At 42.7% G+C, this 22761-nt stretch overlaps 1 protein-coding gene across 1 annotated transcript in view; it reads right to left on the bottom strand.

The window, feature by feature from the left end:
• Mgam (maltase-glucoamylase) overlaps positions 1 to 22761 on the bottom strand; it is a 256817-nt gene that overhangs the window by 121730 nt on the left and 112326 nt on the right. The window contains exons 73-91 of the mRNA XM_045160081.1: positions 22191 to 22345; positions 21052 to 21220; positions 20710 to 20806; positions 19843 to 19955; positions 18075 to 18200; positions 16384 to 16512; positions 16026 to 16136; positions 15660 to 15722; positions 12341 to 12475; positions 11872 to 11959; positions 10194 to 10332; positions 9348 to 9481; positions 9185 to 9219; positions 8980 to 9096; positions 8730 to 8878; positions 8074 to 8158; positions 7260 to 7316; positions 4154 to 4278; positions 2940 to 3028 (exon numbers count right to left, since the gene is read on the bottom strand). Of these exons, the coding sequence (XP_045016016.1) occupies positions 2940 to 3028; positions 4154 to 4278; positions 7260 to 7316; positions 8074 to 8158; positions 8730 to 8878; positions 8980 to 9096; positions 9185 to 9219; positions 9348 to 9481; positions 10194 to 10332; positions 11872 to 11959; positions 12341 to 12475; positions 15660 to 15722; positions 16026 to 16136; positions 16384 to 16512; positions 18075 to 18200; positions 19843 to 19955; positions 20710 to 20806; positions 21052 to 21220; positions 22191 to 22345 (2116 nt within the window). The remainder of the gene's footprint in view (positions 1 to 2939; positions 3029 to 4153; positions 4279 to 7259; positions 7317 to 8073; positions 8159 to 8729; positions 8879 to 8979; positions 9097 to 9184; positions 9220 to 9347; positions 9482 to 10193; positions 10333 to 11871; positions 11960 to 12340; positions 12476 to 15659; positions 15723 to 16025; positions 16137 to 16383; positions 16513 to 18074; positions 18201 to 19842; positions 19956 to 20709; positions 20807 to 21051; positions 21221 to 22190; positions 22346 to 22761) is intronic.

Here is a 22761-nt window from a genome sequence, read left to right as displayed (position 1 = left end):
ATGTCTTGGATATCAAAGGTTATGCCTCAGTGGGCCTGAGAGTGTAGACCTCTATTTGACATCTCAATTTTTTATATTTTTATTTATTTATTTGAGAGACAAAGAGGGAGGGGGAGAGAGAGAGGGAGAGAGAAAATGGGCGTGACAGACCCTCAAGCAACTGTAAACTCTGGGTGCATGCAGTATGTGCTCCTTGTGCGCCTGGTTTGCATGGGTCCTTGTGAATTGAACTTGGGTCCTTTGGCTTTGCAGGCTAATGCCTTAACCACTAAGTTATCTTTCCAGCACCACATCTCAATTTTTGAAACAAAAAAACTGTGTGTGTATGTATGTATGTGTGTGTATATGTATGTGTGTGTATATATATATATTAAATATATATAATATATTTAATATTTATATATAAATATTTTATATATTGTATATATTATTATATTTATATATAAATGTAATATATTTAATATTTATATGTATAATATATATTTAACATATATATACACACACACACACACACACACATACATGCACACACACACACACAAACATATGTGTTTAGAAATGGGAAGACAACATCATATCTAAGGCTTTTTATTTTTAACTTTGTGGGGAATTCTACTGCATTTCTGTGATGGCCGAAGAAATACATATTTCCACCAGTAGCATGTAGGTGTTCCTTCTATTTTCTCCACATCATTACCAATAACACTTGTTATACTGTAGTTTTTTCCACAGTATTCATTCTGATAGGTGTGAGATGGCATAGCACTGTAATGCAATATTTGAGTCTCTGACCTCATTGTTAGTGTTTAGTATGTCTGCATGTGTATGTCTTCTTTGCAACAAAATATCTACTGAGATATTTTGCTTATTTTAAATCAGATTTATGCTCATGTTCACAATTTGCTAAAGTATCTTTTATATCTTCATTTCAATTCTCATCAGATACATGATGGTCACATATTTTCTCCTACACTGTGAGTTTTCTATCCACTGTGTTGATTGATTGTTTTCCTGTGTAAAAATCTTTGAGTTTCTTACAGTGCCAATCATTGACTTTGTACCATTGGTGTCTTACCAACAAAACGTCCATGTCAAAAAACCTGCATTTCCTCCTAGGAGGTTTATACTTCCAAGTCTTACCTTTAGTTTTCCATCCATTTTCACTAACTAAAGATTTGGAAATAATCTAAATGTTCATCAGAGAATGTTGGATAAAGAAATTGTTACACATTTGGGCTGGAGAGAAGGCGTAGCAGTTAAGCACTTGCCTGTGAAGCCTAAGGACCCTGGTTCAAGGTTCAATTCCCCAGGACCCACATTAGCCAGATGCACAAGGGGGCGCACGCATCTAGAGTTCATTTGCAGTGGCCAGAGGCCCTGGTATGGCCGTTTTCTCTCCCTATCTGCCTCTTTCTCTCTCTCTGCCTGTTGCTTTCAAGTAAATAAATAATTTTTTTTTAAAAAAAGAAATTGTTACACATTCATTCTATGCGTACTCCTTGGCCAGTAAGAGCAAAATGCTGTAATTTGTGATCTGAGGAGGACCCTGAAGCATATTTTGCTAAGTGACACAATTTAGCTACTAAAAGAAATAGTATTTTGCAAGCTCATTTATATGGGAATCAAATCATGTGTAACTTTGAGAAGAATTCCATGAAACCGTGACTGACAGAGGAGGTGGGTGGGAAGAAGGGTAGAAATATCCAACTATAAGAACAAGGTTTACATAGACAGTATGTATCACAGATGGGGATGAATGCCTTAGTTATTCTGATCATGGTATCAATAAACAATGTAGATGTCACTTATCTTGGATGTGTTGAACTTTGTCTAGTAATTATTTTTAAGTAAAATATAGAAGGATTTCTTTAAACACTATGTCTCAGGAGTGGCAAGATTGTGAACATAGGCTACAAGTCCACGCAACTGCTTTGCTTTGCTTTCTCCTTTATTGTGTAATCTGGGAAAGGCCCTTTCCAAGTGCAGATGTCACATGGGAATATATATGTGTGCGTGTATATGTGTGTATATATATGGTTGTGTGTGTGTGTGTGTGTGTGTATGTGTGTATATATATATGGTTTTGGTTTTTCAAGGTAGGGTCTCACTCTGGTCCAGGCTGACCTGGAATTCACTATGTAGTCTCAGGATGGCCTCAAACTCATGTGATCCTCCTACCTCTGCCAGAGTGCTGGGATTAAAGGCATGTGCCACCACGCCCAGCAAGAATCTATTTTTCTAAGCTAAAGACATATAACACTGGAACCAAAAAAAATGTGTGGTAAAAGCATGGCTGGATGCATGTAACTAGTAAGTACATGCTCACTGCCTCACTGACACAGATATGTTTTTCATATCATCAAAATTTGTTTGTGGGGCTGGAGAGATGGCTTAGCGGTTAAGCGCTTGCCTGTGAAGCCTAAGGACCGCGGTTCAAGGCTCGGTTCCCCAGGTCCCACGTTAGCCAGATGCACAAGGGGGCGCACGCGTCTGGAGTTCATTTGCAGAGGCTGGAAGCCCTGGCGCGCCCATTCTCTCTCTCTCCCTCTATCTGTCTTTCTCTCTGTGTCTGTCGCTCTCAAATAAATAAATAAAAAATTTAAAAAAAATTGTTTGTGCATATTTTTGAGGAAGATGTTTACAATGCCGAGAATTCCTGGGACAATCATACAATTGTGTCTATTAGAAGTAAGATGACAGACAGCCCACACAGGAGACATCAGTTGCCCAGAGAACAGTATTCTGAAAGGCAGAAATGTATTCTCCCTCCCTCTGTGGCTCATGTACCACAGTCTCTGAATACTGCAACCAGAAATAAAATGCTCCTCCCAGGGGACTTTGCTATTGTGCCTGATGGGATGCCCCCAGCAGGAAGGAAGGACCAACCAAAGTCAAAAATTCAGGTCTGACTATGGCAAGCTTCTCATAGCAGCACTCACCCTTCGACTGCCCATCATCCCAGAACAGTTCTCCTTTTGCCTCTTTGTGCTCATCCAGGGCAATGATAAGGCCAAGAGGATTCTTCCGGCTGTGAAAAACAAGATCCACATGCTTGGAATTTTGGGAAATGTATCCAGCAAATTTCCAACAAGAAATATACTGGCAGCACATGATTCTGCTTTCCTTCAGGGACAAACACCCACAAGAAACAATCGACTTCTAGTGGTTTTATGTAAAATGTCCTCCATAGCTTCACATGATCGTGGTGGAGCCTCACACTTGATCCCTGGCCAGTGGAGACTTTGGGAGGTGAAGCCTCACTTGAGAGCTACGTTGGTGGGGTGGACCTTGTGCTGTTAAAGCTAGCCCCCCTGGCCAGTATTCGTGAGCAAACTCATACTGCTTCCTCCCATCTGATGTTTTAAAACGTGATGGGGGGGGGGTTCAGCTCCTTGCCGTGCTTCCCCTAGAAATTTTAAGCAGGAAATACACTTTTCCCTTTTATGCACTGCATCTGCTCAGGTGTTTTGTCCATAAAATGCAGTTGCAGCTTTTTTTTTTCTTTTTCTTTCTTTCTTTCTTTTTTTTTAATTTTTTTGAGGTAGGGTTTCACTCTAGCCTTAACTCTTAATCTTAGGGTGGACTCCAACTCACGGCGATCCTCCCACCTCTGCCTCCCGAGGGCTGGGATTAAAGGTGTGCGGCACCACGCCCGGCTTTGGTTGCAGCTATTTTTATAATGCAGGCTATTCAAAGAGAAAGACATCCAAAACAGCAGTGCTATGTCCAGGTCACATCCTACCTCCTGGGCAAAGCATCTCATTGGTTAGAATTAATTTATACAATTCTTGAATGTTAGCTCTTAGAAATAATTTTAAAAGAAAGAACAGCAATTAGGGTTAGTGAAATAGATTTTGGCTTGAAAGTGATACTTGAGGGATTGGTGGTTTTCATCACAAAAGAATGAGTTCAAAATATGCAAAGCAGGGGCTGGAGAGGCAGCTTAGCGGTTAAGGAGTCTGTCTGCAAAGCCAAAGGATTAAGGTTCGGTTCCCCAGGACCCATGTAAACCAGATGCACAAGGGGGCGTATGCATCTGGAGTTCATTTGAAGTGGCTGGAGGCCCTGGCATGCCCATTCTCTCTCTCTCTCTCTCTCAAATAAATAAATAAAATATATTTTTAAAAATATGCAAAGCAGATCCCTCATTCACCTTAAGTGGGTGTTCAGGGCAGGCTCCTGTGTGGGCAGGATGTAGCCCCCACGGACATGAAGATTAATGTGGTCAAGGGGGGCTGGCAAGGTGTTCCATGTCCCTGTTGTGTTAATATTTGCACCCTGTGGGCAAGAAAGAGGAGATCATGAGGAAGAGGGTACACACCTCCCTGAGCCATGCATCCCAACACACCATCACCCTGAGGTTGCTGTCTGAGTACTACCTGCCACTCAGCACCTTTGATTTGTGTTTCATGGTAGATATCAGCGTGAAGAGACTCCTTTACTTATTGTGGCTTTAGCTGAGTATATCTGCCTAGTCTCATAGCTTTGTCTTGCCTCATGTGGGAAAGTGCTCATGTGAGCCATTAACCTCAAACCCTTACATTTTCTCAACAACAGCATGGTTTCATGGCACTGGTACTATCAACAATTAGGCCAGAAAGTTCTCTCTTTTTCTTTTCTTTTCTTTTTTTTTTTAGGGTCTTACCCTAGCCTGGCCTGGAATTCACTATATACTCTCATGTTGTCCTTGAACTCACAGCAATCCTCCTACCTCTGCTTCTGGAGGATTAAAGGCATGTGCCACCACACCCAGCTTTGTCCTGTTATTTTGTTTGTTTGTTTTTATGTTGAACAACATCCTCAGTTTCTGTCCTCTCAATTCAAGAAGTAACCCTGTCCCACTCCACTGTGGAAGCCTAAAATGTCTGTAATTCACCCAAATGTCACCAGGTAGAAAAATCCCTTCCCCCATTAGAAAGCAATTACTTTAGAGTTGACAAGCAGCTGCTATTGTTACTACCTGGGCAATGCATGGCTGTGTTCCAATAAAACTTGATATATAGATGATTGATAGATAGATAGATAGATAGATAGATAGATAGATAGATAGATAGATATAAATGATAGATGATACATAGATATTAGATTGATATATATAAATATAGATATAGAGGATATAGATAGCTATAAATATATCACTGACAAATTTAGCTCTAGACAATAAGTTAATCTCCACTCCAGAACAATGGCTAGGTGCCCATAGTAAAATTTAATTTTGGAGACATTTCTCATTTAATTTCAAATATGCAACCATTCTTTTAATTCTATACGTTTTGTTCTGTTACGTCTCTTTTCTTTTTTTCATCTAAAGCTATCTTCCACGTAAGTGCCATGAGAAAAATCAACCATTGAAGGGAAGCTACCATCATAGCCCTCCGCATTCACAGTTTTTCATGTGGTACCTATAATTATTTATATGGTGAACTCCAAATGTTAATGTGTCCAGTGTTCTGACGCTTAGGGCTCAGCAACATGCTTTGCACCTTGGCAAAGATGGGACTAGAATGGACAACCAAGATGGCTAGGGTATAAGATATAAGGAAGTCTACAATCTCAAAGCCATGCAGAGCCAGCTCAAACCTTACAAAGCCAGGTCTCCTTAACCTATGTGCCCTGAGAGCCTCTCTACAGCAGAAATTCCCAAGTCACTCAAAAGGACTGACGATGAGGGAATAGGACAGTCAACAAGCGAGGTCAGAGCTAGGCTCACTTAAAGAAAGTTGGCTGTCTATCCACGGACAAACCTAGGACTGACTGGATAGCAGAGCTTACTCTTAGTGAGCTCCAAAGGACAGGTCCAGGCTAGCAATAAAGAATGTGGGCCATTACCATGGCATATATTTTATAATCATGGAAAATGTTAATAAAAATTAAAAAAAAAATAAAGTATCTGTGGAATGGTAAAAAAAAAAAAAAAAAAGAATGTGGGCCTGTGACTCAGTGTTCCATAGGATGGAGAATAAGACAAACTAGACTTCTCTGTCCCTACCCAGTTTGAACCCAATCCCACCACCATCCCCTTGGCGTCAGGTGATGATGCGTGCTCTGTTCCTTCTCTCCTCACTTTATCACCAGTCTGCCACCAGCTTCTCCTTATAAGGCCAGAAGATAAGGCAAAAAGAAAACCCAGTTAGAGGTCAAGGATACTCTGCAATGCCCTTTCCTCCTTGATGGGCTCTTGTCTTACACTTGTCTAAATATACTCAGCAGAGGACTTCTGAGTTTCTCATCAGCAATGTGTATATAGTACTAAGACTTGCAAGTCAAGCACCACACCTCTGTGTGTATTTTATACACTGTCCTGTGAACTGAAGTTCCATGAAAAAGCCACATGGATATTGGAAATCCTGCAAACCCATTGAGTGGTTAGAGCTTACGTGATTGAGTAGAGTTGGTGTATTACAGATCAAGAGCTAAGAGTATCTTGGGCTACCTTTTGTCTATTTAATGGCAATTTATCACCCCCTTCTATATATGACTTAACATACGTTTTGGATATTAGGTAAAACCTTTGGAATATATTAACTGCTCAGATCACTACCTACCATCAACAAGAAAGCTAGGGACATTTTCAGAAAGCAGCTAAAATGTAAGGCAGTCGGCTCCCTGCTGTGCTGTGACCTACCTACCTACCAGATGTTCACATCAATGCTTTTGGTAAATGTGCTAATTTGTGACTTCCTTGCTTACAAGACTACGAAAAGGTCATGTATCTTCTTCTCCAGTAAAACAAGTCATTTGTGGCCACCTGAATCAGTACCACTGGGCCATACTCACTCATGTTGGCTCAGGACAAACTATCTCTTATTCCCACTTCTATAGGACCTGTGTTTCGCATCAAAAGCCCCACATTTCACCTTATCAAATAACAGGGAGCGATTCTGTAAGCATCTACACAATGGAAGCAGACATCTAGAAAAATGCACAGAGGGAAAAAGTCCTCCAGGATTAAGGACTCAGAATTAGTGTCACACCACTGGGAGCAGTGACGACATAGAAGGGTAAGTTGCTCGCGTGTGAAGAACGCTCACAACCTGCCAAACGCTGAGTGAGCTGCTCTGCACTGCTTCCCAGCACCTAGAAAACAGGGACTGGTGTCTGTCTCATCCCTCTGGGAGGTGGGAAGCCCTAATACTCAAGCTCCACATCTAAGAGCACAGCAGGTGACTTCCAGATCCAGTATCTGCCCTGATGTCTGTCGGATCAAAAGACACGGTAAGCCAACATTCCCAGGTTGTAGCAACATTTAGAAAACTTACTGTGTAGTAATCATACCAGGGAGCTCTAGGGAAATATGCAGTGACATTCCTGGCACCCTGAAATTAAATACAAACAAGGTGTAGGCAGTGGGAACTATTATCCAGGCCAGAGTTCCCAACCTGTGGATGTACTCGTACATAAAATAATGGGCATGGACTTGGATTCATTTGTCTTAGCACACTTAATATCATCAATACTGGGAAATATGCACTCTATTCCCCTTTTTCCAAGAGTGAAAATTGCCTAACCAACACTAGTCCCTTCATTAAGCATTTGGGGGTACAAGAATACAAAGAAAATGGCTTATAAACTTACCTATACCTTCTCTAAGTAGACAAATATCCAATATGAAGGAAAAAAAATACAGTGGTACAAAATTATGAGAATGGCTTTGTCACCTAGTCTTTTAATGACATGCCCTACTGCTGTGCAGAGGAAGAAAAGAAATGACTTGTGCCACCCTCAGGACTACCAAGAGAAAGGAAGGGAGGGAGACCCAGCAGCAATGTAAATTTCAGCCAGCAATGCCAGAAAATCAAACTCTTTATATTAGTACCCATGTCTCATCCTTTGCCCTTTATTTCAGTGAGTGGAGAAATAATTTTGTCTTTAAACAAATCATGTTAGGCTTACTTAAACAAAGAGCTGAAGGCAGAACACTAAGATGGAATTCTCCTCAAAAGGCCCAGAAGGCACAAAGATAGCAGAGTAAGAACTCACGGCTCAGGATCCCTCTCATAACGGTCTTCTCCTCTCCCTATCCACCCCGCCTGACAGCCTGGGTCCTTTACCCTCAAAGGTCTGCATACTCACCGGCTGAAGCACAGGGCTGACCAGGAAGGCAGGACCCAGCAGGAACTGACTGTCTACATCCCAGGTCTCCCGATCTGACACAAACCTGGAAAGGGACAAGAAGGTGCCGCCAGAGTCAGACACTGACGTACCTAGCCAAAGCCTGGAAAAAGTCCTCAAGCCTCAAGTCAGAAATTCAGTTTAAACCTCTGTCATTTGTACTCTCTGCCCAGATTAATGGGGATCATATGCCCAACTTCCAACCTACCTTATCTCCAAAACTTCAGAAACTGATCAGATATATTATCGTGTATAAACTATTTCTACCATACTTCATCAGGGCACATTTTAAATATAATTACGGCCCTTCTTTCTCAAATATCTACTTGAATGTCCAAAATATTTACTAGAATAAAGACCAGATCAGATCCAAATAAACAAACTGGTATAAAGGATGAGGAGGTTGGTCTTTTCATGGACAAATACTTTTAGAATGAGTAATATTTCATGCAAGACCAGTGGTGTGTGTAACGCTTTACTAAAAGGAGAGGTAAAGTATGCTTTCTGTCTACAGAGCTCATGCATACAGTTTATATGGAGGGGGCATTTGCATCAACTACCACCTTCCAGGGTGAATGAACTATCCAGTGGCCAACACATCCCAGCTAGACACTCACTCGTGGAGAAGCGGCCGCACGACAGTGGTGCCCTCCGTGTGGGCCTTGTGCATCAACGTGTACAGATAGGGCAGCAGGGTGTATCTGGTCTGCACCACACTTCGGGAAATATTCACAAAGGCATCGTCCCAGGACACAGGGTCTTGTCTCTAACGGAGAAAAAGAAGGACGGTCAGAGCAGGAGCGCACCGCAGAAACTGAGGAAGGGTTTCCAGTGACACCATACAAACGACACAGGCTGGGGTCCTACCCTGGTCCCAATGGTGTTGTGGTTCCTGGAGAAGGGGTAAAAGGCTCCCAGCTGCATCCAGCGAGCACACATCTCATATTCAGCATCTTGAAAGAACCCACAGATATCTGCCCCGGTCTGAAACAACAGGGAATAAATTAGCCTTCGGTGATGTCCGAGAGATGTCGCATCTTCTTGGGGACGAGGAATATGCAAGGATACTCACGTAGGATATGCCAAAGAGGCTGAACTCCATCATGCCTGCAACGAGAACCACGGCTGTTTAAGGCCAGCGCTCATGCTCTGACTCCTCCTCCTCCTCCTCCACCTCCTCCACCGAGGCTCCTAACACCCTCCCTTGCCAGCAGGGTCCCTGAGACCCCACACACCAATGATGGATTTGCCCAGCTGGTCCCACGCAGCCGTGTTGTCTCCCAGCCAGTGTCCCGCCCAGCGGCCAGAAGAGGGGAAGGTGGAGCGCGTGATGACGATCCCTCTCTCTCCCGTCACCTCCTGCACGGCTCTGGTTGGGGGAGACAAGGGGGTGAACTGAAGGCAAGACAAGAGAGGCCAGAGAACTTTGCCCTCAGGAGCTGTGGAGCCTAGGGCCTGGTGACCAAATGTTTGCTGCATGAGTGGAGGGAGAATGAAAACCTCAGCCTTTACAAAGGATCCCACTGACTGATAGAGGTAAAAATAGTGAGGCCTTTGCACAGTGGTAGGCAAAGAAACTCACCATCTTGTAAATCCACTTGCTTCACCTAACACTGTAAGCCATCACCAGATCTGTCTACTTATTTATACAACCCTCTATTGCCTATATTTAAGCAAGAAGAGGATAATTTCCTTATGAGATTTTCTTAGGAGTTTATATTATTCATTAAGACCAAATAGTAAGAACATGCTAATTCAGTAGAAGACCCAAAGTAAAACTGTGCAAAATAAAAACTCCCATTGATGACTTACTTTCTGATATTTTCCTTTTATTAAAAACCAATAATACTACATAGCACTGCTAACACTGTGTGATATCTTCTGATGTCTTCATGCATGCACTCAAGAGGATGATTATGGTTCTTCAATAAAGTGATTGTATTGTATTACATCTGTCCTCCAAACCATAAACAAGGGGCTCTCTTAGAATGCGGAATGAAAGGGAAAGCAGGGAAGCTACAATGCTCATCAGTGGTTGTCCCCACTGGTGGCACCCACTGGAGAAGGAGATAGTCACTCACTCATAGGTGGGCCTGGTCTGGGACCACCCGTACAGGCTGTGCACGTCATAGTGCCGCACCCGCGAGCCGTCAGGCAGGATCTGCTCGCTCTCCATGCACAGAGTCTTGCTGCTCAGGCCCCTGTCCCTGCCCTCCACGTCTGCGGGGAAGAAATCGATGGTGAAAACCAGACTTGATCCTTTTAGCCCTTGCCTTCTCTTTAAAGATTGAACAAAGAATCTCTACATTGATTAACTTGACCTTTGTCTCTCTGTCTGGGTCCCTCTTCTCTCCTTGGGCCATAACAACACTGCTCTGAATTCAGGTACAAACACCCTGTGTTTTTAATACCAAGTTCACTTATAGGAAGTGAAGGTGTCGGGAAGATCACTGGGCTGCTACACACTGACAATGCGCAGGCCTTCACATAGGCTTCTAACATAAATTATTTCATATCATGCCTCGATCCGGAGAGATGGCTCCACTGGCCAAGTGCTTGTCACACAGTCATGAGGACCTGTTTGATGCCCATCAGTCACGTAAAAATGCTGAACATGTTGCTGTGTGTCTATAATCCCATTGCTTGGGGAGGGCGAGACAGAAGAATCCATGAGACTTATCGCTAGCTAGTCTAGCTAACTAGGTGATTTTTTGAGTTTAATGAGACACCCTACTGCAAAAAGTAAGGTAGCTGAAAGCAATTGTGAATGACACTCAATATCAACCTCAAACGGCCTCAACACACAGCACCCATCCAAGCATGCACTCCAACAGGCCCACATGCAAACCTGTGTATACACACACTGCACAGGAGAAGCACATGCACAAGCAAAGAAAAAGAAAAAGAATGACATCATTCTTATTATACTTCTGTGATGTAACTAACAAGCAAATATTGTTCTCTGCCTTTTACACTGTGGAAAGCTAAGATTTGGAAATATTATTTTGGCTTTGAAGGTCACATAGCTCAACTAATATTAAAACTTAAGGAGGTAAGATATAAACATAAATATGACTCCCAAGTCTTTCAAATTGAGCGGAAGCTACTATTTTGTTCCCAATATTGCAGAAGAAACTCATGGACATATGTTATCATAGGCCTGACCAACTAAGAAACATGATGGCTAAAAGCCTTTGGCAGTGTTACCGCTATTGAATGTTAGGTGGACAAATTTGAGAAATTGGGCAAGGGTGAACAGGAACTTACTAACATACACACACACACACACACACACACACACACACAAAGAGAGAGAGAGGGGCGTGTAAAGTGTTTGGTGTATTATCTGTCTGTTTTGGCTTTTGAGCCATTAAACCAGAGTACTCATGAGAACCTGCCCTTAGTGGTCAGGGCACAGGCTTGTGAGAACTCATCTTCTCCAAGACAGGAGACAGAGGAATTTCCATGTTCTATACTATAAGAGCACAATATAGTTCATATTGTAGAAGGGAATCTGCACGTCCATATGTAACGAGCTCAGAACATACATTCCACAATGGGTGTGTTCCCTCTCAGATAACATTTAACCTAGAAGCACTTCAGGAGGAGTGTAAGGCTCAGCAGCTTTGGAGTATGCAAACCCTCTGCACAGAGAGATGACAATGAGGGGAAATGAAAGAGATAGAGAGAGGCAGTGCTTTGGAATTCAAGGACATTCCAGTCATTGCCCTTAAGACGGAAGGGGCCCGTAGTCCTTACGTGGCATGTAGGGAGGATGGTTCAGAGCAGCGTCACTGCAGCCAGAAGGGACTGCTCCATTCACAAAGCTCGAGGGCTCATTCATATCCTACAAGTGTCAGAAACAGAGCTTACTTCAAAGACACTTCCATCGTAAAGAAGAGAACATTCACAATCCAGGAGTGCCTGCAGATACCGCCTGGAGGGAGTCCTCAAGCTCTGGGGAGAACTGGCTGCGCAGACAGAAAAATATCCCCCCAGGGGCACAGTTCAGGGATTCCTAGTCATCACTAGAGCGCTTAGCGTGAGAACTCAAGTGAAGAGCAGGTAGGAGAGGGTCAGGGCTGCTCCACAACTGACGGGAGGAAGCGCTAAGCCATAGCGAAATATGATCTTCTTGCTCAGTGATCTCATTGGTATATGTGCCAGGATACATTAAGATACACTCCTGTTTACCCCTAGGTACACCGACATCCACGCGCACACTTACAATCCACATGCCATCAAACTTCAAGCTCTTCTCTGGATTCCGGGGGTTGTTGTAGAGTTCTGCCATCTCCCTCTTCCACCATGTGGCAGTTGAATTGCGGAAAAAGTCTGGGAAGGCCACATAGGCTCTGTATTGCTACAAAAATAAAACATGATACCTCAGAAATGAAGATATAAGAGAGCAAATAGGCACCTACGAAGAACTTAATTTAAGCCACCACTTGTGTGACATGGAGGCAGACAATGAGCGTGAATAATAAAATATTCTAGTCTTATTAGAAAAATAGTAAGTGGCTAGATTAATAAGCACAAATTATACAACTTCCCAGTATTTATGAAACATCCACTATTTTCTGCTTTGTGTCAGCATGAAGGGAAATGGTCAGCACCCCAAATTCACTATTCTGTGCTGTAGATGCCCAGCTCTCAATTTCCCACCATTCTCTAATGACTCTCCAGAGACAGGGCTGAAGCCAGGGACAGGGAACATCTAAAAAGCCATATGTCAAGTGCAAGGTACCAGGTTTGCCAAAGTATCTTTCAGTAAGATTATATTTCATGATTTTGGGCTAACTAGTAAGGAATCTGTTTTCTGATTTTTTTAAAATCACATAGAACTTGCAATTGTGTGTAATACGAAGTAGAAATAATTAAGGATTTATTCCTTCATCTCTTCATCTCCCCTAAAATTATATAAGCAATATCTATATTTCCATAAAAAAGTAGCTCACAGGTATCACAATTACAGTTGAAAGTATTTAGAGGGAAGGACCTTTGTATACAATCCCTACTGAGATTATCTTAGAACCTGAGAAATTGATTTTAAAATATCCAGTGATTAACTATGGGTTGGTGCCACTTGGCAACAGCAACTATCCACAGAGCCCTCCACACCCCTCCATGTTGTTCGTTACAGGACATCATGGCCCATGGTGTGTCCCCATAAATAGCCTCACCTATGTCAGTCACTGCACTAAGTAAGTGAATGAGCTAATAATGCCAGTGGTGATGAATAGGAACAGCAGATGAAAGACTTGCTCTGGACTAACTACAGTTCTTATGCACAAGAAAAGAGGAGCCCATGTGTCTAGAGTGGAAACAAGTGCACACAAAAACAGAAATGGATCAGTACGCAGAGCTCTGGCTTACAGAAGAGTGTGAGGCAGGGTGCTATTATACTGGGAACCTCTGGATGCCTTTTATCACATACCCTTTCCTTGTACACTGAAGGTCAGCTGGGCTGGGGGGATGGCTTAGTGGCTAAGGCACATGCCTAAGAAGTCTAAGGACCCTGGTTCGATTCTCCGGGTCCCACATAAGCCAGATGCAAATGGTGGTGCATGCATCTGGAGTTTGGTTGTAGTGGCTAGAGGCCCTGATGCACCCATTCTCTCTCTCTGTCTCTCTCTCTCTCCCTCCTTCTGTCTCTAACAAATAAATAATAATAATAAAATATTTTTAAAAAATAATAAAGAAACTAAAGGTCAGAACCATGAAAGACGGACAAAGAAAACTTAGCATGAGAAAAAGAGGGACCAAGCTCACAATAAGTGAGAAACACAGGATATGCAGGAAGGGGATGAAGGATACAAATAAAAGGTTTCCATGGATGATTTTGAGACAGAAGTATATCCCCTATGAAACACAAATGGAAAATAAAGCTAACCATAACTTACTAACCTGCCCAAAAATGCTGCTCTCATGATCCTAACTCATGTGTTTAAAAATGTCCTGCCACTCTGCAAGTACATGACTCATTTTCCCTCTGTCCATGTTCGACTCCCAGCTTACAGTGTCCTTCATCCATTTCCATGATATTTAATTGGTGACTTGTGTACCTCTAAGAATACTTGACACAGTTTCTCGTGCGCTACCAAAGTGCAATGCTTTGATCACATCCCAGAATGATTCCATTAAACACCTGAGCCTCAAACTCACACACTTGTTTTCCACAGGCTTCTTTACCATTTCTACATTTTTCTGTTCCTATTTCTATTCCATCCTCAGCAGTGGAGACTTAGACATCAGTAACCTCATCCTTGCCAGTCTCACGCAAACAACTCCCTATGCTTCTTGAAATGAATTTTTTCATGGTTTCAATACACATTTGATGCTTTGAATGAATGCATGCTCCTTCTAGACAATGTTGAATACTAGCTAGTATTCAGAGGGATAGAAGAAAGAGTCCCTTCTCCACTGAATAAGGCATGAACTTTTCTCAATTCTTAACCTTTCTGCTCTTGGTAATGGGACTCTTTCTCCCATACTGCAGAACTCCAGTTAGAACATAATGTTACATGAAAACTAGAAATGTGAAGAATTTTAAAAAGCGTGGTAAATTGGATGTAGGGGTTCACACCTGTAATCCCATCTTCTGGGAGGTATAGGCAGGAAAATCAGGGATTCAAGACCAGACTTAACTACATAAAGACTTTGAGGCCAGATAAGCTACAGAAAAGTCTTCTCTCAAAAAAAAAAAATAAAAAACTGGGATCCTTCAATCCATTTCTAAGAAAAAACTTGTTCCAAGAATACAATGAATTTGTACTGCAATACAATGATGAAGAGGTCAAAGCAAACCTGAGAGACCCAAGAGAGGATGTGACTAGGGGAGGGATTTACAACTTTAGAGACAGAGAAGTTCTCACAAACATAAAGATGAGAACAGGAAGACTCCATTGCTAAAGATAAGTATAATAGAGCCCACTGAAAAGAGTTAGCTAAAGAAATTACAAGAACACTAGTTCAGATGATAGATCGCATTCTTAAAGCTGTCAAGTTAAAATTCCAAAGGCCCTTGGAACCTGATAATTTTGGATATGAGATCACCTTTGTGACATCTAAAACCTTAGACAAATAATCTAAGCTGTGGGTTGTAAATCCCAAGGACACTAACACCTACATCAAATAGTAAGCAAAATGAGGTTGAAGTAATTAGCCCAAAACTAACAGGGAGATGGGTGGGGAAATGGCTTAATGGTTAAGGCGTTTATCTGTGAAGCATAAGGACCCCAGTTTGATTCCCCAGGACTCATGTAAGCCAGGTGTACAAGGAGTGCATGCATCTAGAGTTCATTTGCAGTGGCTGAAGGCCCTGGTGCACCCATTCTCTCTTTTTCTCTGCCTCTTCCTCTGTATCCCTCTCTCTCTCAAATAAATAAATAAATATTTTTTTTTAATAACAGAAAGAAAGAATAGGCTTTCTAAGTGTACTTCCTCACCACACTCAAGTGTCTGGAATTAGCATTTCCAGCACATTGGCTAAGACTCCCCTTCCTGCCAACCCTGCCTTCCCTCACTATCCAAAAATGGTCCTTTACCTCCACTTGACTGTCCCAGTCTAGAGAGCTGTCCACAGTTATATTAGGGTAATCAGGCCAGACCTGTGGAGAGAAAAAGTTCAACAGAAATGTCCTAGACAATTTCCCATACAGACAATTTCCTAAGAAACTGCTAGCCACATGCTTACAGCTAAGAAACTTTCGTTGCCGTATAGAACTGCCCTAAAGAAAAGTGAATTCCACAAAGCCATTATCTGCATTGACAGATGTTGATTGAACGGTGGGAACTACAACCTCAGAGAACAAATGCAAATGGACAAAGTCAACATGCACTTACGCACTAACACTAACTGGCAGTGGGTCTGGCCCACAGTGAGGATTACTGCACTACTATCTGGATCTTACCTTTCCCCAGACGATGTCTCCACCATTGGGGAATCTGATGAAGACGTCATCCTCCACACCTCGAGTGAAGGCAGGGTAGGGCTGCGTCTCGTTGCCAGAGATGGCTGGATCCTGGAATCGAAGCACAAAGAAGTATGAGAACTAAAGCAACAGACTGACACACAAAAAAGAAGTTTTTGACAGGGAGGTCCCCAGCTTTGCTTTGCATGGTAGAGTCTCTGTGAACCCAGGAAATATACTTTTCCTGTTATGCTTCAGTTTCTCTTCTTGCATCAGAGAGAGGCCGACAGTACAAGGCGATCTCACCAAGGCCCATTCGTTGTCTCAGACCCTCTCCCACACGGACACAAGGACTGACCAGAATGAGGATGACCCGCATGCCATCGGCCCTCATGCGGTTGATCAGGTCTGGGAACCCGGAGAACTTGGGGCTGAGGGTGAAGTCCAGCTGCCGCTCCATGTAGTCAATGTCAGAGTACTGCACGTCCTGCGGGAGGACACGAGGACATGGTGGCTGCTGATGGGGAGAGCCCGGGCTCTGGAGGGGGAGGCTCCTCCACCTCCCAGGGGGAATTTCTGATGACTTGTTTCTATACCTTCAAAACCTAGCTCTGACATACCGTAGATTGGAATCCTAGAATAGACGCTTATTTTGCAAACTCTAACTCAAGAAAAGACAAAAATTTGCATCAGCAACAATAAAAAGCCAAATAAGTTGAATGATAATACGTATCTGGAAAAGCTATTGTGAGAAAAAAAAAAAAAGAAAAAGAAAAAAGTGAGTCATAGTGGCACATACCTTGAACCCAGTACTTGGGAGGCAGAGGTAGGAGGCTTGCCATGAGTGTTTGGGGCCACCCTGAGACTACATAGAGAATTCCAGGTCAGTCTGGGCTAGAGCCAAGTCCCTACCTTGAAAAACCGAAAACAAAAGAAGAATGTAAGAAAGCACTTTGAAAACTGCCCATGCAATTCATGACCAAGGTTGTCTTCCCTAGGGGGCTATTCCTGGGATCAGTGGTTCTTGTTCATAGAATACAATATTAATACCCCAATCCTAATACAATATGAGCTATATATAAATCTACTGCAAAGTAATGTAAAACAAAAATGCATAATTAGCCAGGCATGGTGGCGCACGCCTTTAATCCCAGCATTTGGGAGGCAGAGGGAGTAGGATCGCCAAGTGTTCGAGGCCACCTTGAGACTACATAGCGAATTGCAGGTCAGCCTGAGCTAGAGTGAGTCCCTACCTCAGAAAACCAAAAAAAAAAAAAAAAAAAAAAAAGAAGAAAACAAAAGGGGAGTGAGGGGGTAATTGTAGACTATCAAAATAATGACTGCAAAAAAAGACAGAGCTAACAGGCTCTCTGGATGAGTAGCCTGAGGCACCACATTCAGTCACCTCTCTTGTCAAAGTGACATATTACGTGATGTGCTTTTCATCAGTGAAGCAATAGTAAATATTAGAACAGTGAGGCCAATTAAAACATATGAAAGAGGTTCATATTGTGAATATTTGAACATAATGTGTTCTCATTATTGAAGCCCTCTTGGCTCCAGGTGAAGAAGGTTGGTTCTCTGGAAACCTGTTATAGGATTCTTGCATTCAGCCAGCAATAGGCTCAGAGCTCTGAACACAACGGGTTGGGTTAGAGCTGATAACAAATCTACACATATAAGATGAATGAGTTTAGGTTAACTTGTTTTAAATTAATCAACCCTAGTGTTAGAGAGATGTTTAATTCTTATTAAAAAAAAAAAGTAAAGACATTATTACTAAATGTCTTTAAGGCATGTAAGAAATACAAGGAAGCATGATATAGCAGTAAGTACCCTGGGGTTGCCATAACTCCTCCCTGACTGTCTAAGTGACCAATGCCTAAGATGGTAAGAGAGCCTTCATTTGTGTGACTGGTGGGACCTGATCCATGTAGTATCATGGGAGAATGGACTTAGTGTCGTGGCAGGACCTCACAACCAAATCAACACACAATGACACTTGCGTTAGCTATGACATAAAGCCAGTACACCACAACATGTACATACGTAGGGGATCTGAGCAGCCACCATGTCGTCATACAAGCTGGCAATCTCAGAGTCATTCTCGTATCCATAGCGACACAGCTGGAACCCCAGGGACCAGTAGGGGACCATCACAGGCCGACCAATCAACTACAAAATAAACAGGAAACATTAGTGATCAATAGACATCTAAGCTAATTACAAAACGTTAAAAGGAGGTTGAGGTTATAAATGAAGTAAAAATAACATTTAGCTAGCAACCAAACTAAGGAGCACGTCAAATCCAGAAGAACGCCAGGAGTGCAGAGCTCTTGGCGAACATGAAGAAAATCCCGCTGCTGTCCTGTAGCGCATTCTCTGGGAATGATGGGAAACCTATTCTACTCCGATTCCTAAATATCATCTAAAGTAAACACAGAACTCAGAGGCAAACACCCTGATTAGGACACAGTCTTGAGCCCCTACCCGCTGTGCGACCTTGTAAAAAATAATGTAACATTTCTGCACTTAATCCTTCAACTGGGAGTTGGAAAGAACGGTACTATTTCATTCAGTGCTTTTACGAGCACTAAATAACACTATGCATGAAGTGCTCCCATGCCCGTTAGTAACAGAGGCAGTAATCACTGCAACAGCTGCACTGCCTCTGCAACCAATGCCACTATGACTTCTCACCCTGGCCACTCCCGTCACCATCACCCACTCCCACCATCATCCCCCTCACCACAGTACAACTATCATGACCATACAATTATGTATCATTGTCACCCCATCACCATTATCCCTTCATTAACTGCCAACACCTAAGTGCCAAAGCGAAGACCCCCATCTTCCACCACTGTCACTGCATACCTCACAATGCCAGCATCCCCAACATCATCAGAACGACCTCCACCATCATACCCATCACGGCCACCAGCCCCACAATCACTTCCACTAACAGCACTACTAGTACATTCAACGTGAACTGTCTCCCACACGCTAATGAGTTCAAACACCTGGTACTGACCTCATGGCACCGTTCGGGAAGGATATGGAATCTTTAAGAGCTGGAACCTTGCTGATGGAAGTGGTTCATTGGTGACAGGCCTTGAGGTTTAATAGTTAATTCCCCCCACTTCCTATTTTTCCTCTGCTAACTGATTATGGATACAATGTGAATAGCAAGCTTCCTGTTCCTTCTGCCTTGCCTTTCCCATGATGATGCAGTAAATCTGCTCAAACTATAAGATAGAATAAACATTTCCTTCCTGATTTTTTGAATATTATTTATTCATCCATTTATTTAGAAGAGAGAGAGAGAGAGAAAGAGGCAGAGAGTAAGAGAGACAGGTAGAGAGAGTATAGGTGTGCCAGGGGCTGTAGCCACTGAAAATGAACTCCACATGCATGTGCCACCTTGTGTATTTGTCTTATGAGGGTATATACCTGGGTAGATAGGCTTCACAGACAAGCACCTTAACTGCTAATCCATCTCTCCAACCCCTGAACTTGTTTCCTTGGGTATTTAGTCACAGCAATGGGTAAAGAAATGGAGATACCATACCCAGCCACACCATGACTTACACCAGGACAATTAGCCTCACCACCACTGAATCATAAGTATTTCTGCTATTCTGAAATGATTAGAGAAACTATAAAGTTAATAGGAATAAAACTATATATATATATATATATATATATATACACACACACATACATATATGTATGTATGTTTCTTATTCTATAACATACTTGTCGTGTGTGTCTGTATGTGTGTATTTACTAATCGAATGAACTCCTTCCTCCCTACCTCTGTGTACTGCTGAGTGACGAGCTCTGGAGTTGGCCCCAGGAACACATAAAAGTCCAGAACTCCCCCTGTAGTACGGTACGTCAGGGCAGGCAGGGGCTGAAAGGTCACATCTGAAAAGATAAGAAGATGTCAAGAAAGCTGTAAGTTTTCAGGGTAAGAAAATTAGCTCTGAAGTGACACCTCCACCACCTTCCATTTTAGAGCAAAGAGGGCAGATATTTGATACCAGACCTGCATAGAAATACAACTGAGTCAATGTCTATATGATCTAATCCCTGGATGTTTCCCCTTTGGCATGCTTTTGTTGAAAATTCTGTCACTGTCCATCTTAAATTAAGGTCACTCTCATTTAGTGATTAGTTTAAGATTCATAAGAAGTGTTAAAAAAAAGTGTTAAAATAGCACTTCACCCAGCTTCCCTTTATGATGGTACCATGTAAAAACACTGCATGTTTCCAAACAAGAAACTGGCACTGATAAAATAGTATTTATTGGCTCCAATGTGGATCCTATTTATATTTCAACAGTTAACACTATTTTCCCAAAAGCCCTCATTTTCATCCCTTTCCCAGATAACATACCGAAGTTTTAATACCATAGTACCTTAGAGAGAGTATTCTGACCCATAACTTCAAATTAATTAATTTATACAACTATATCATACTGGCTGAATTGTCAAAAGAAGAGTTGGATAAATCTTTTAATCATACATTAACAGACTAAAATAAACATAAATGCTAAGGAGGAAAAACAAATACTTTCCATAGATGATGAATTTTGACATTAGGGACAGCTGAGTCAACCACTTTATAAAGTTACTCAAGAATGAGTGGCACAGTCACATGAGGTGGAAGTATGTCTTACCCATGGCGTTGCTGTTCAGCAGGAGGACTCCGTGGGCACTGCCATCCTCCTCCAGCCCCAGGTAGTAGGGATGGACACCATAGGAATTCTTCTTGTACTGAGAGTCACGGGACAAGACAGAAGAGGTTAGAAGACTGTGTGTGGAGAAAGACACTCAACAGAAATGAGTCTGGAAGCTAGGTCCAGCCTCCTCGGAGAAAGACGTCAGAAACAAGGAGCCTGAGAACGGCCTCCTCGTCTAAGAGCAGAACGTGCTGGTCAAGTGCAGTCTGGGGAGGAAGCATGAGGACCCACGGTGAGGTGGAGGGAGGATGAACACCCCGCCCAGGGCTCTGTCCTTACCCCTGGGGGCTCGTCCCTGGAAAACATGCCCCACGTGTGCCAGTTCAGGTCTTGCCTAAAGGTCCTATGCTCGTTCTCCCCAAAGCCGTAGATGTAGGTGGAGGGCAGGCGGGTGGAGATGCGGATGAACATGTCGTTGAAGGTGAAGCCCAGGAGCTGAGAGTCCCAGCTGCGGCAGGAGAAGGAACGTGCGCCAAGGATCAGCTTCCGCGAGGACCACAGAACCCTGGATCCTGTTCCCACCCCCAGAACCCGACCGTCTGCCTGACAGAACACACAAGTCTGCTGGATTAAAGTGTTCATAGATATGCTTGTGAACAGCCCAGGACTGAGGTTCCCTCTTCCACTTCCTGCCTTCAGTGATCCCCCCATTTGACCAAATCCCATCACTTGTCACCACCTCATTTTCCACCATGACTTCTGCCCTTGTTTTCTCAGAACCACTTCCTGCATGCACTCAGGACTGTGATGGAGGAGCATCCACACCTTGTAACTTCCTTGATCACGTTGTTCAGCCACTTCTCAGGAAAATACCTTAGGGAACTTTCAGAGCTTTTCCTGTTCTGAAGTCCACCTAGCATCTAGCTTTGTCTCCCACCTTCATTTCACAGGAATCTGTTCCTTAACATGACAGCTTTCGATCAGTTCATGGCCTATGCTTTGACTATCTCTTCTATCAGAGATGTTCCTTCCCATCCCTGAGAGCTTCACATGGGGATTCTCCTCATCTGCACAGTCTCACATGTCACCTTCTCCCCAGAGAGACCTACTCACACGATGCTACCAAACATTCCCATTCTTAATTGTTTTGCTTTTGTTTTCCTACACAGCGGTTACAACCACATCACCTTCCACTGTAGATTATAAACTACCTTTGTTCATTGAGAACATGTGCCTAACCTGTTTGTTCAACAACACTCAGAACAGTATGTGATATGCAGAATAAACCCCATACGTGTTTGTTGAACTTATTCTCACTATTGCTGCCTCAGTAATTATTCTAGGGCTGCTAAAGGTTCCCCCTGAGGACAGACGTGGGGGAAACAACTTTCTCGTGGATCTGGCAATGCAGTGCGACGTTTTGAGCTAGGTGGTCTCCAAGTCAATGGAAGGAATAGGAAATTCGTAATTCTACTTACATCACGGAGCCTGTACTCTTCCGGCGAATCTCAATGCCAAACGGATTCTGCTTGATGAGGACATCGTAGAGCCGGCTGTCAGGGGTGCCGGATGGAGCACTGGGGACGTTGAGAGGGACTGGGACTTCATACCGCTGGCTGTTGGGGTCATAAATCTAGGCCAAAGAAATCAATTTAAGGTACAGATGGGGAGACTATGTTCTGGTATTCCATAATATACATGATGGTCATAGTAAGATTATATAATACAATTAAAGATAGCTAAAAGATAGGATGTTAAAAGTTCTCATCACAAAGATAGATATCTGAGATAAGAGATACCTGAAGCCTTTGATTTTATCAATTCATGATGAATAAATGTACTAAAATATTACACTGTATACCCTAAAGGTGTACAATTATCACATATCAATTTAAAATCTCCTTAGGAATGTTTAGTAATATTGAAATCGATAGCATTAAGCAACTCTCTGTATTTTGACAGAGATGAAATGCAGTAGTATACATCTTTTTAAAATTACATAAAATCTGTGATTTATGCAAATAATTGAAGAAAATGTATGATTACCAG

The sequence above is a fragment of the Jaculus jaculus genome, chromosome 10 (assembly GCF_020740685.1).
Source record: "Jaculus jaculus isolate mJacJac1 chromosome 10, mJacJac1.mat.Y.cur, whole genome shotgun sequence".
NCBI classification, from domain to species: Eukaryota; Metazoa; Chordata; class Mammalia; order Rodentia; family Dipodidae; genus Jaculus; species Jaculus jaculus.
Note: the sequence above shows the minus strand (reverse complement) of the source record. Positions and strands in the feature narration are given on the sequence as shown.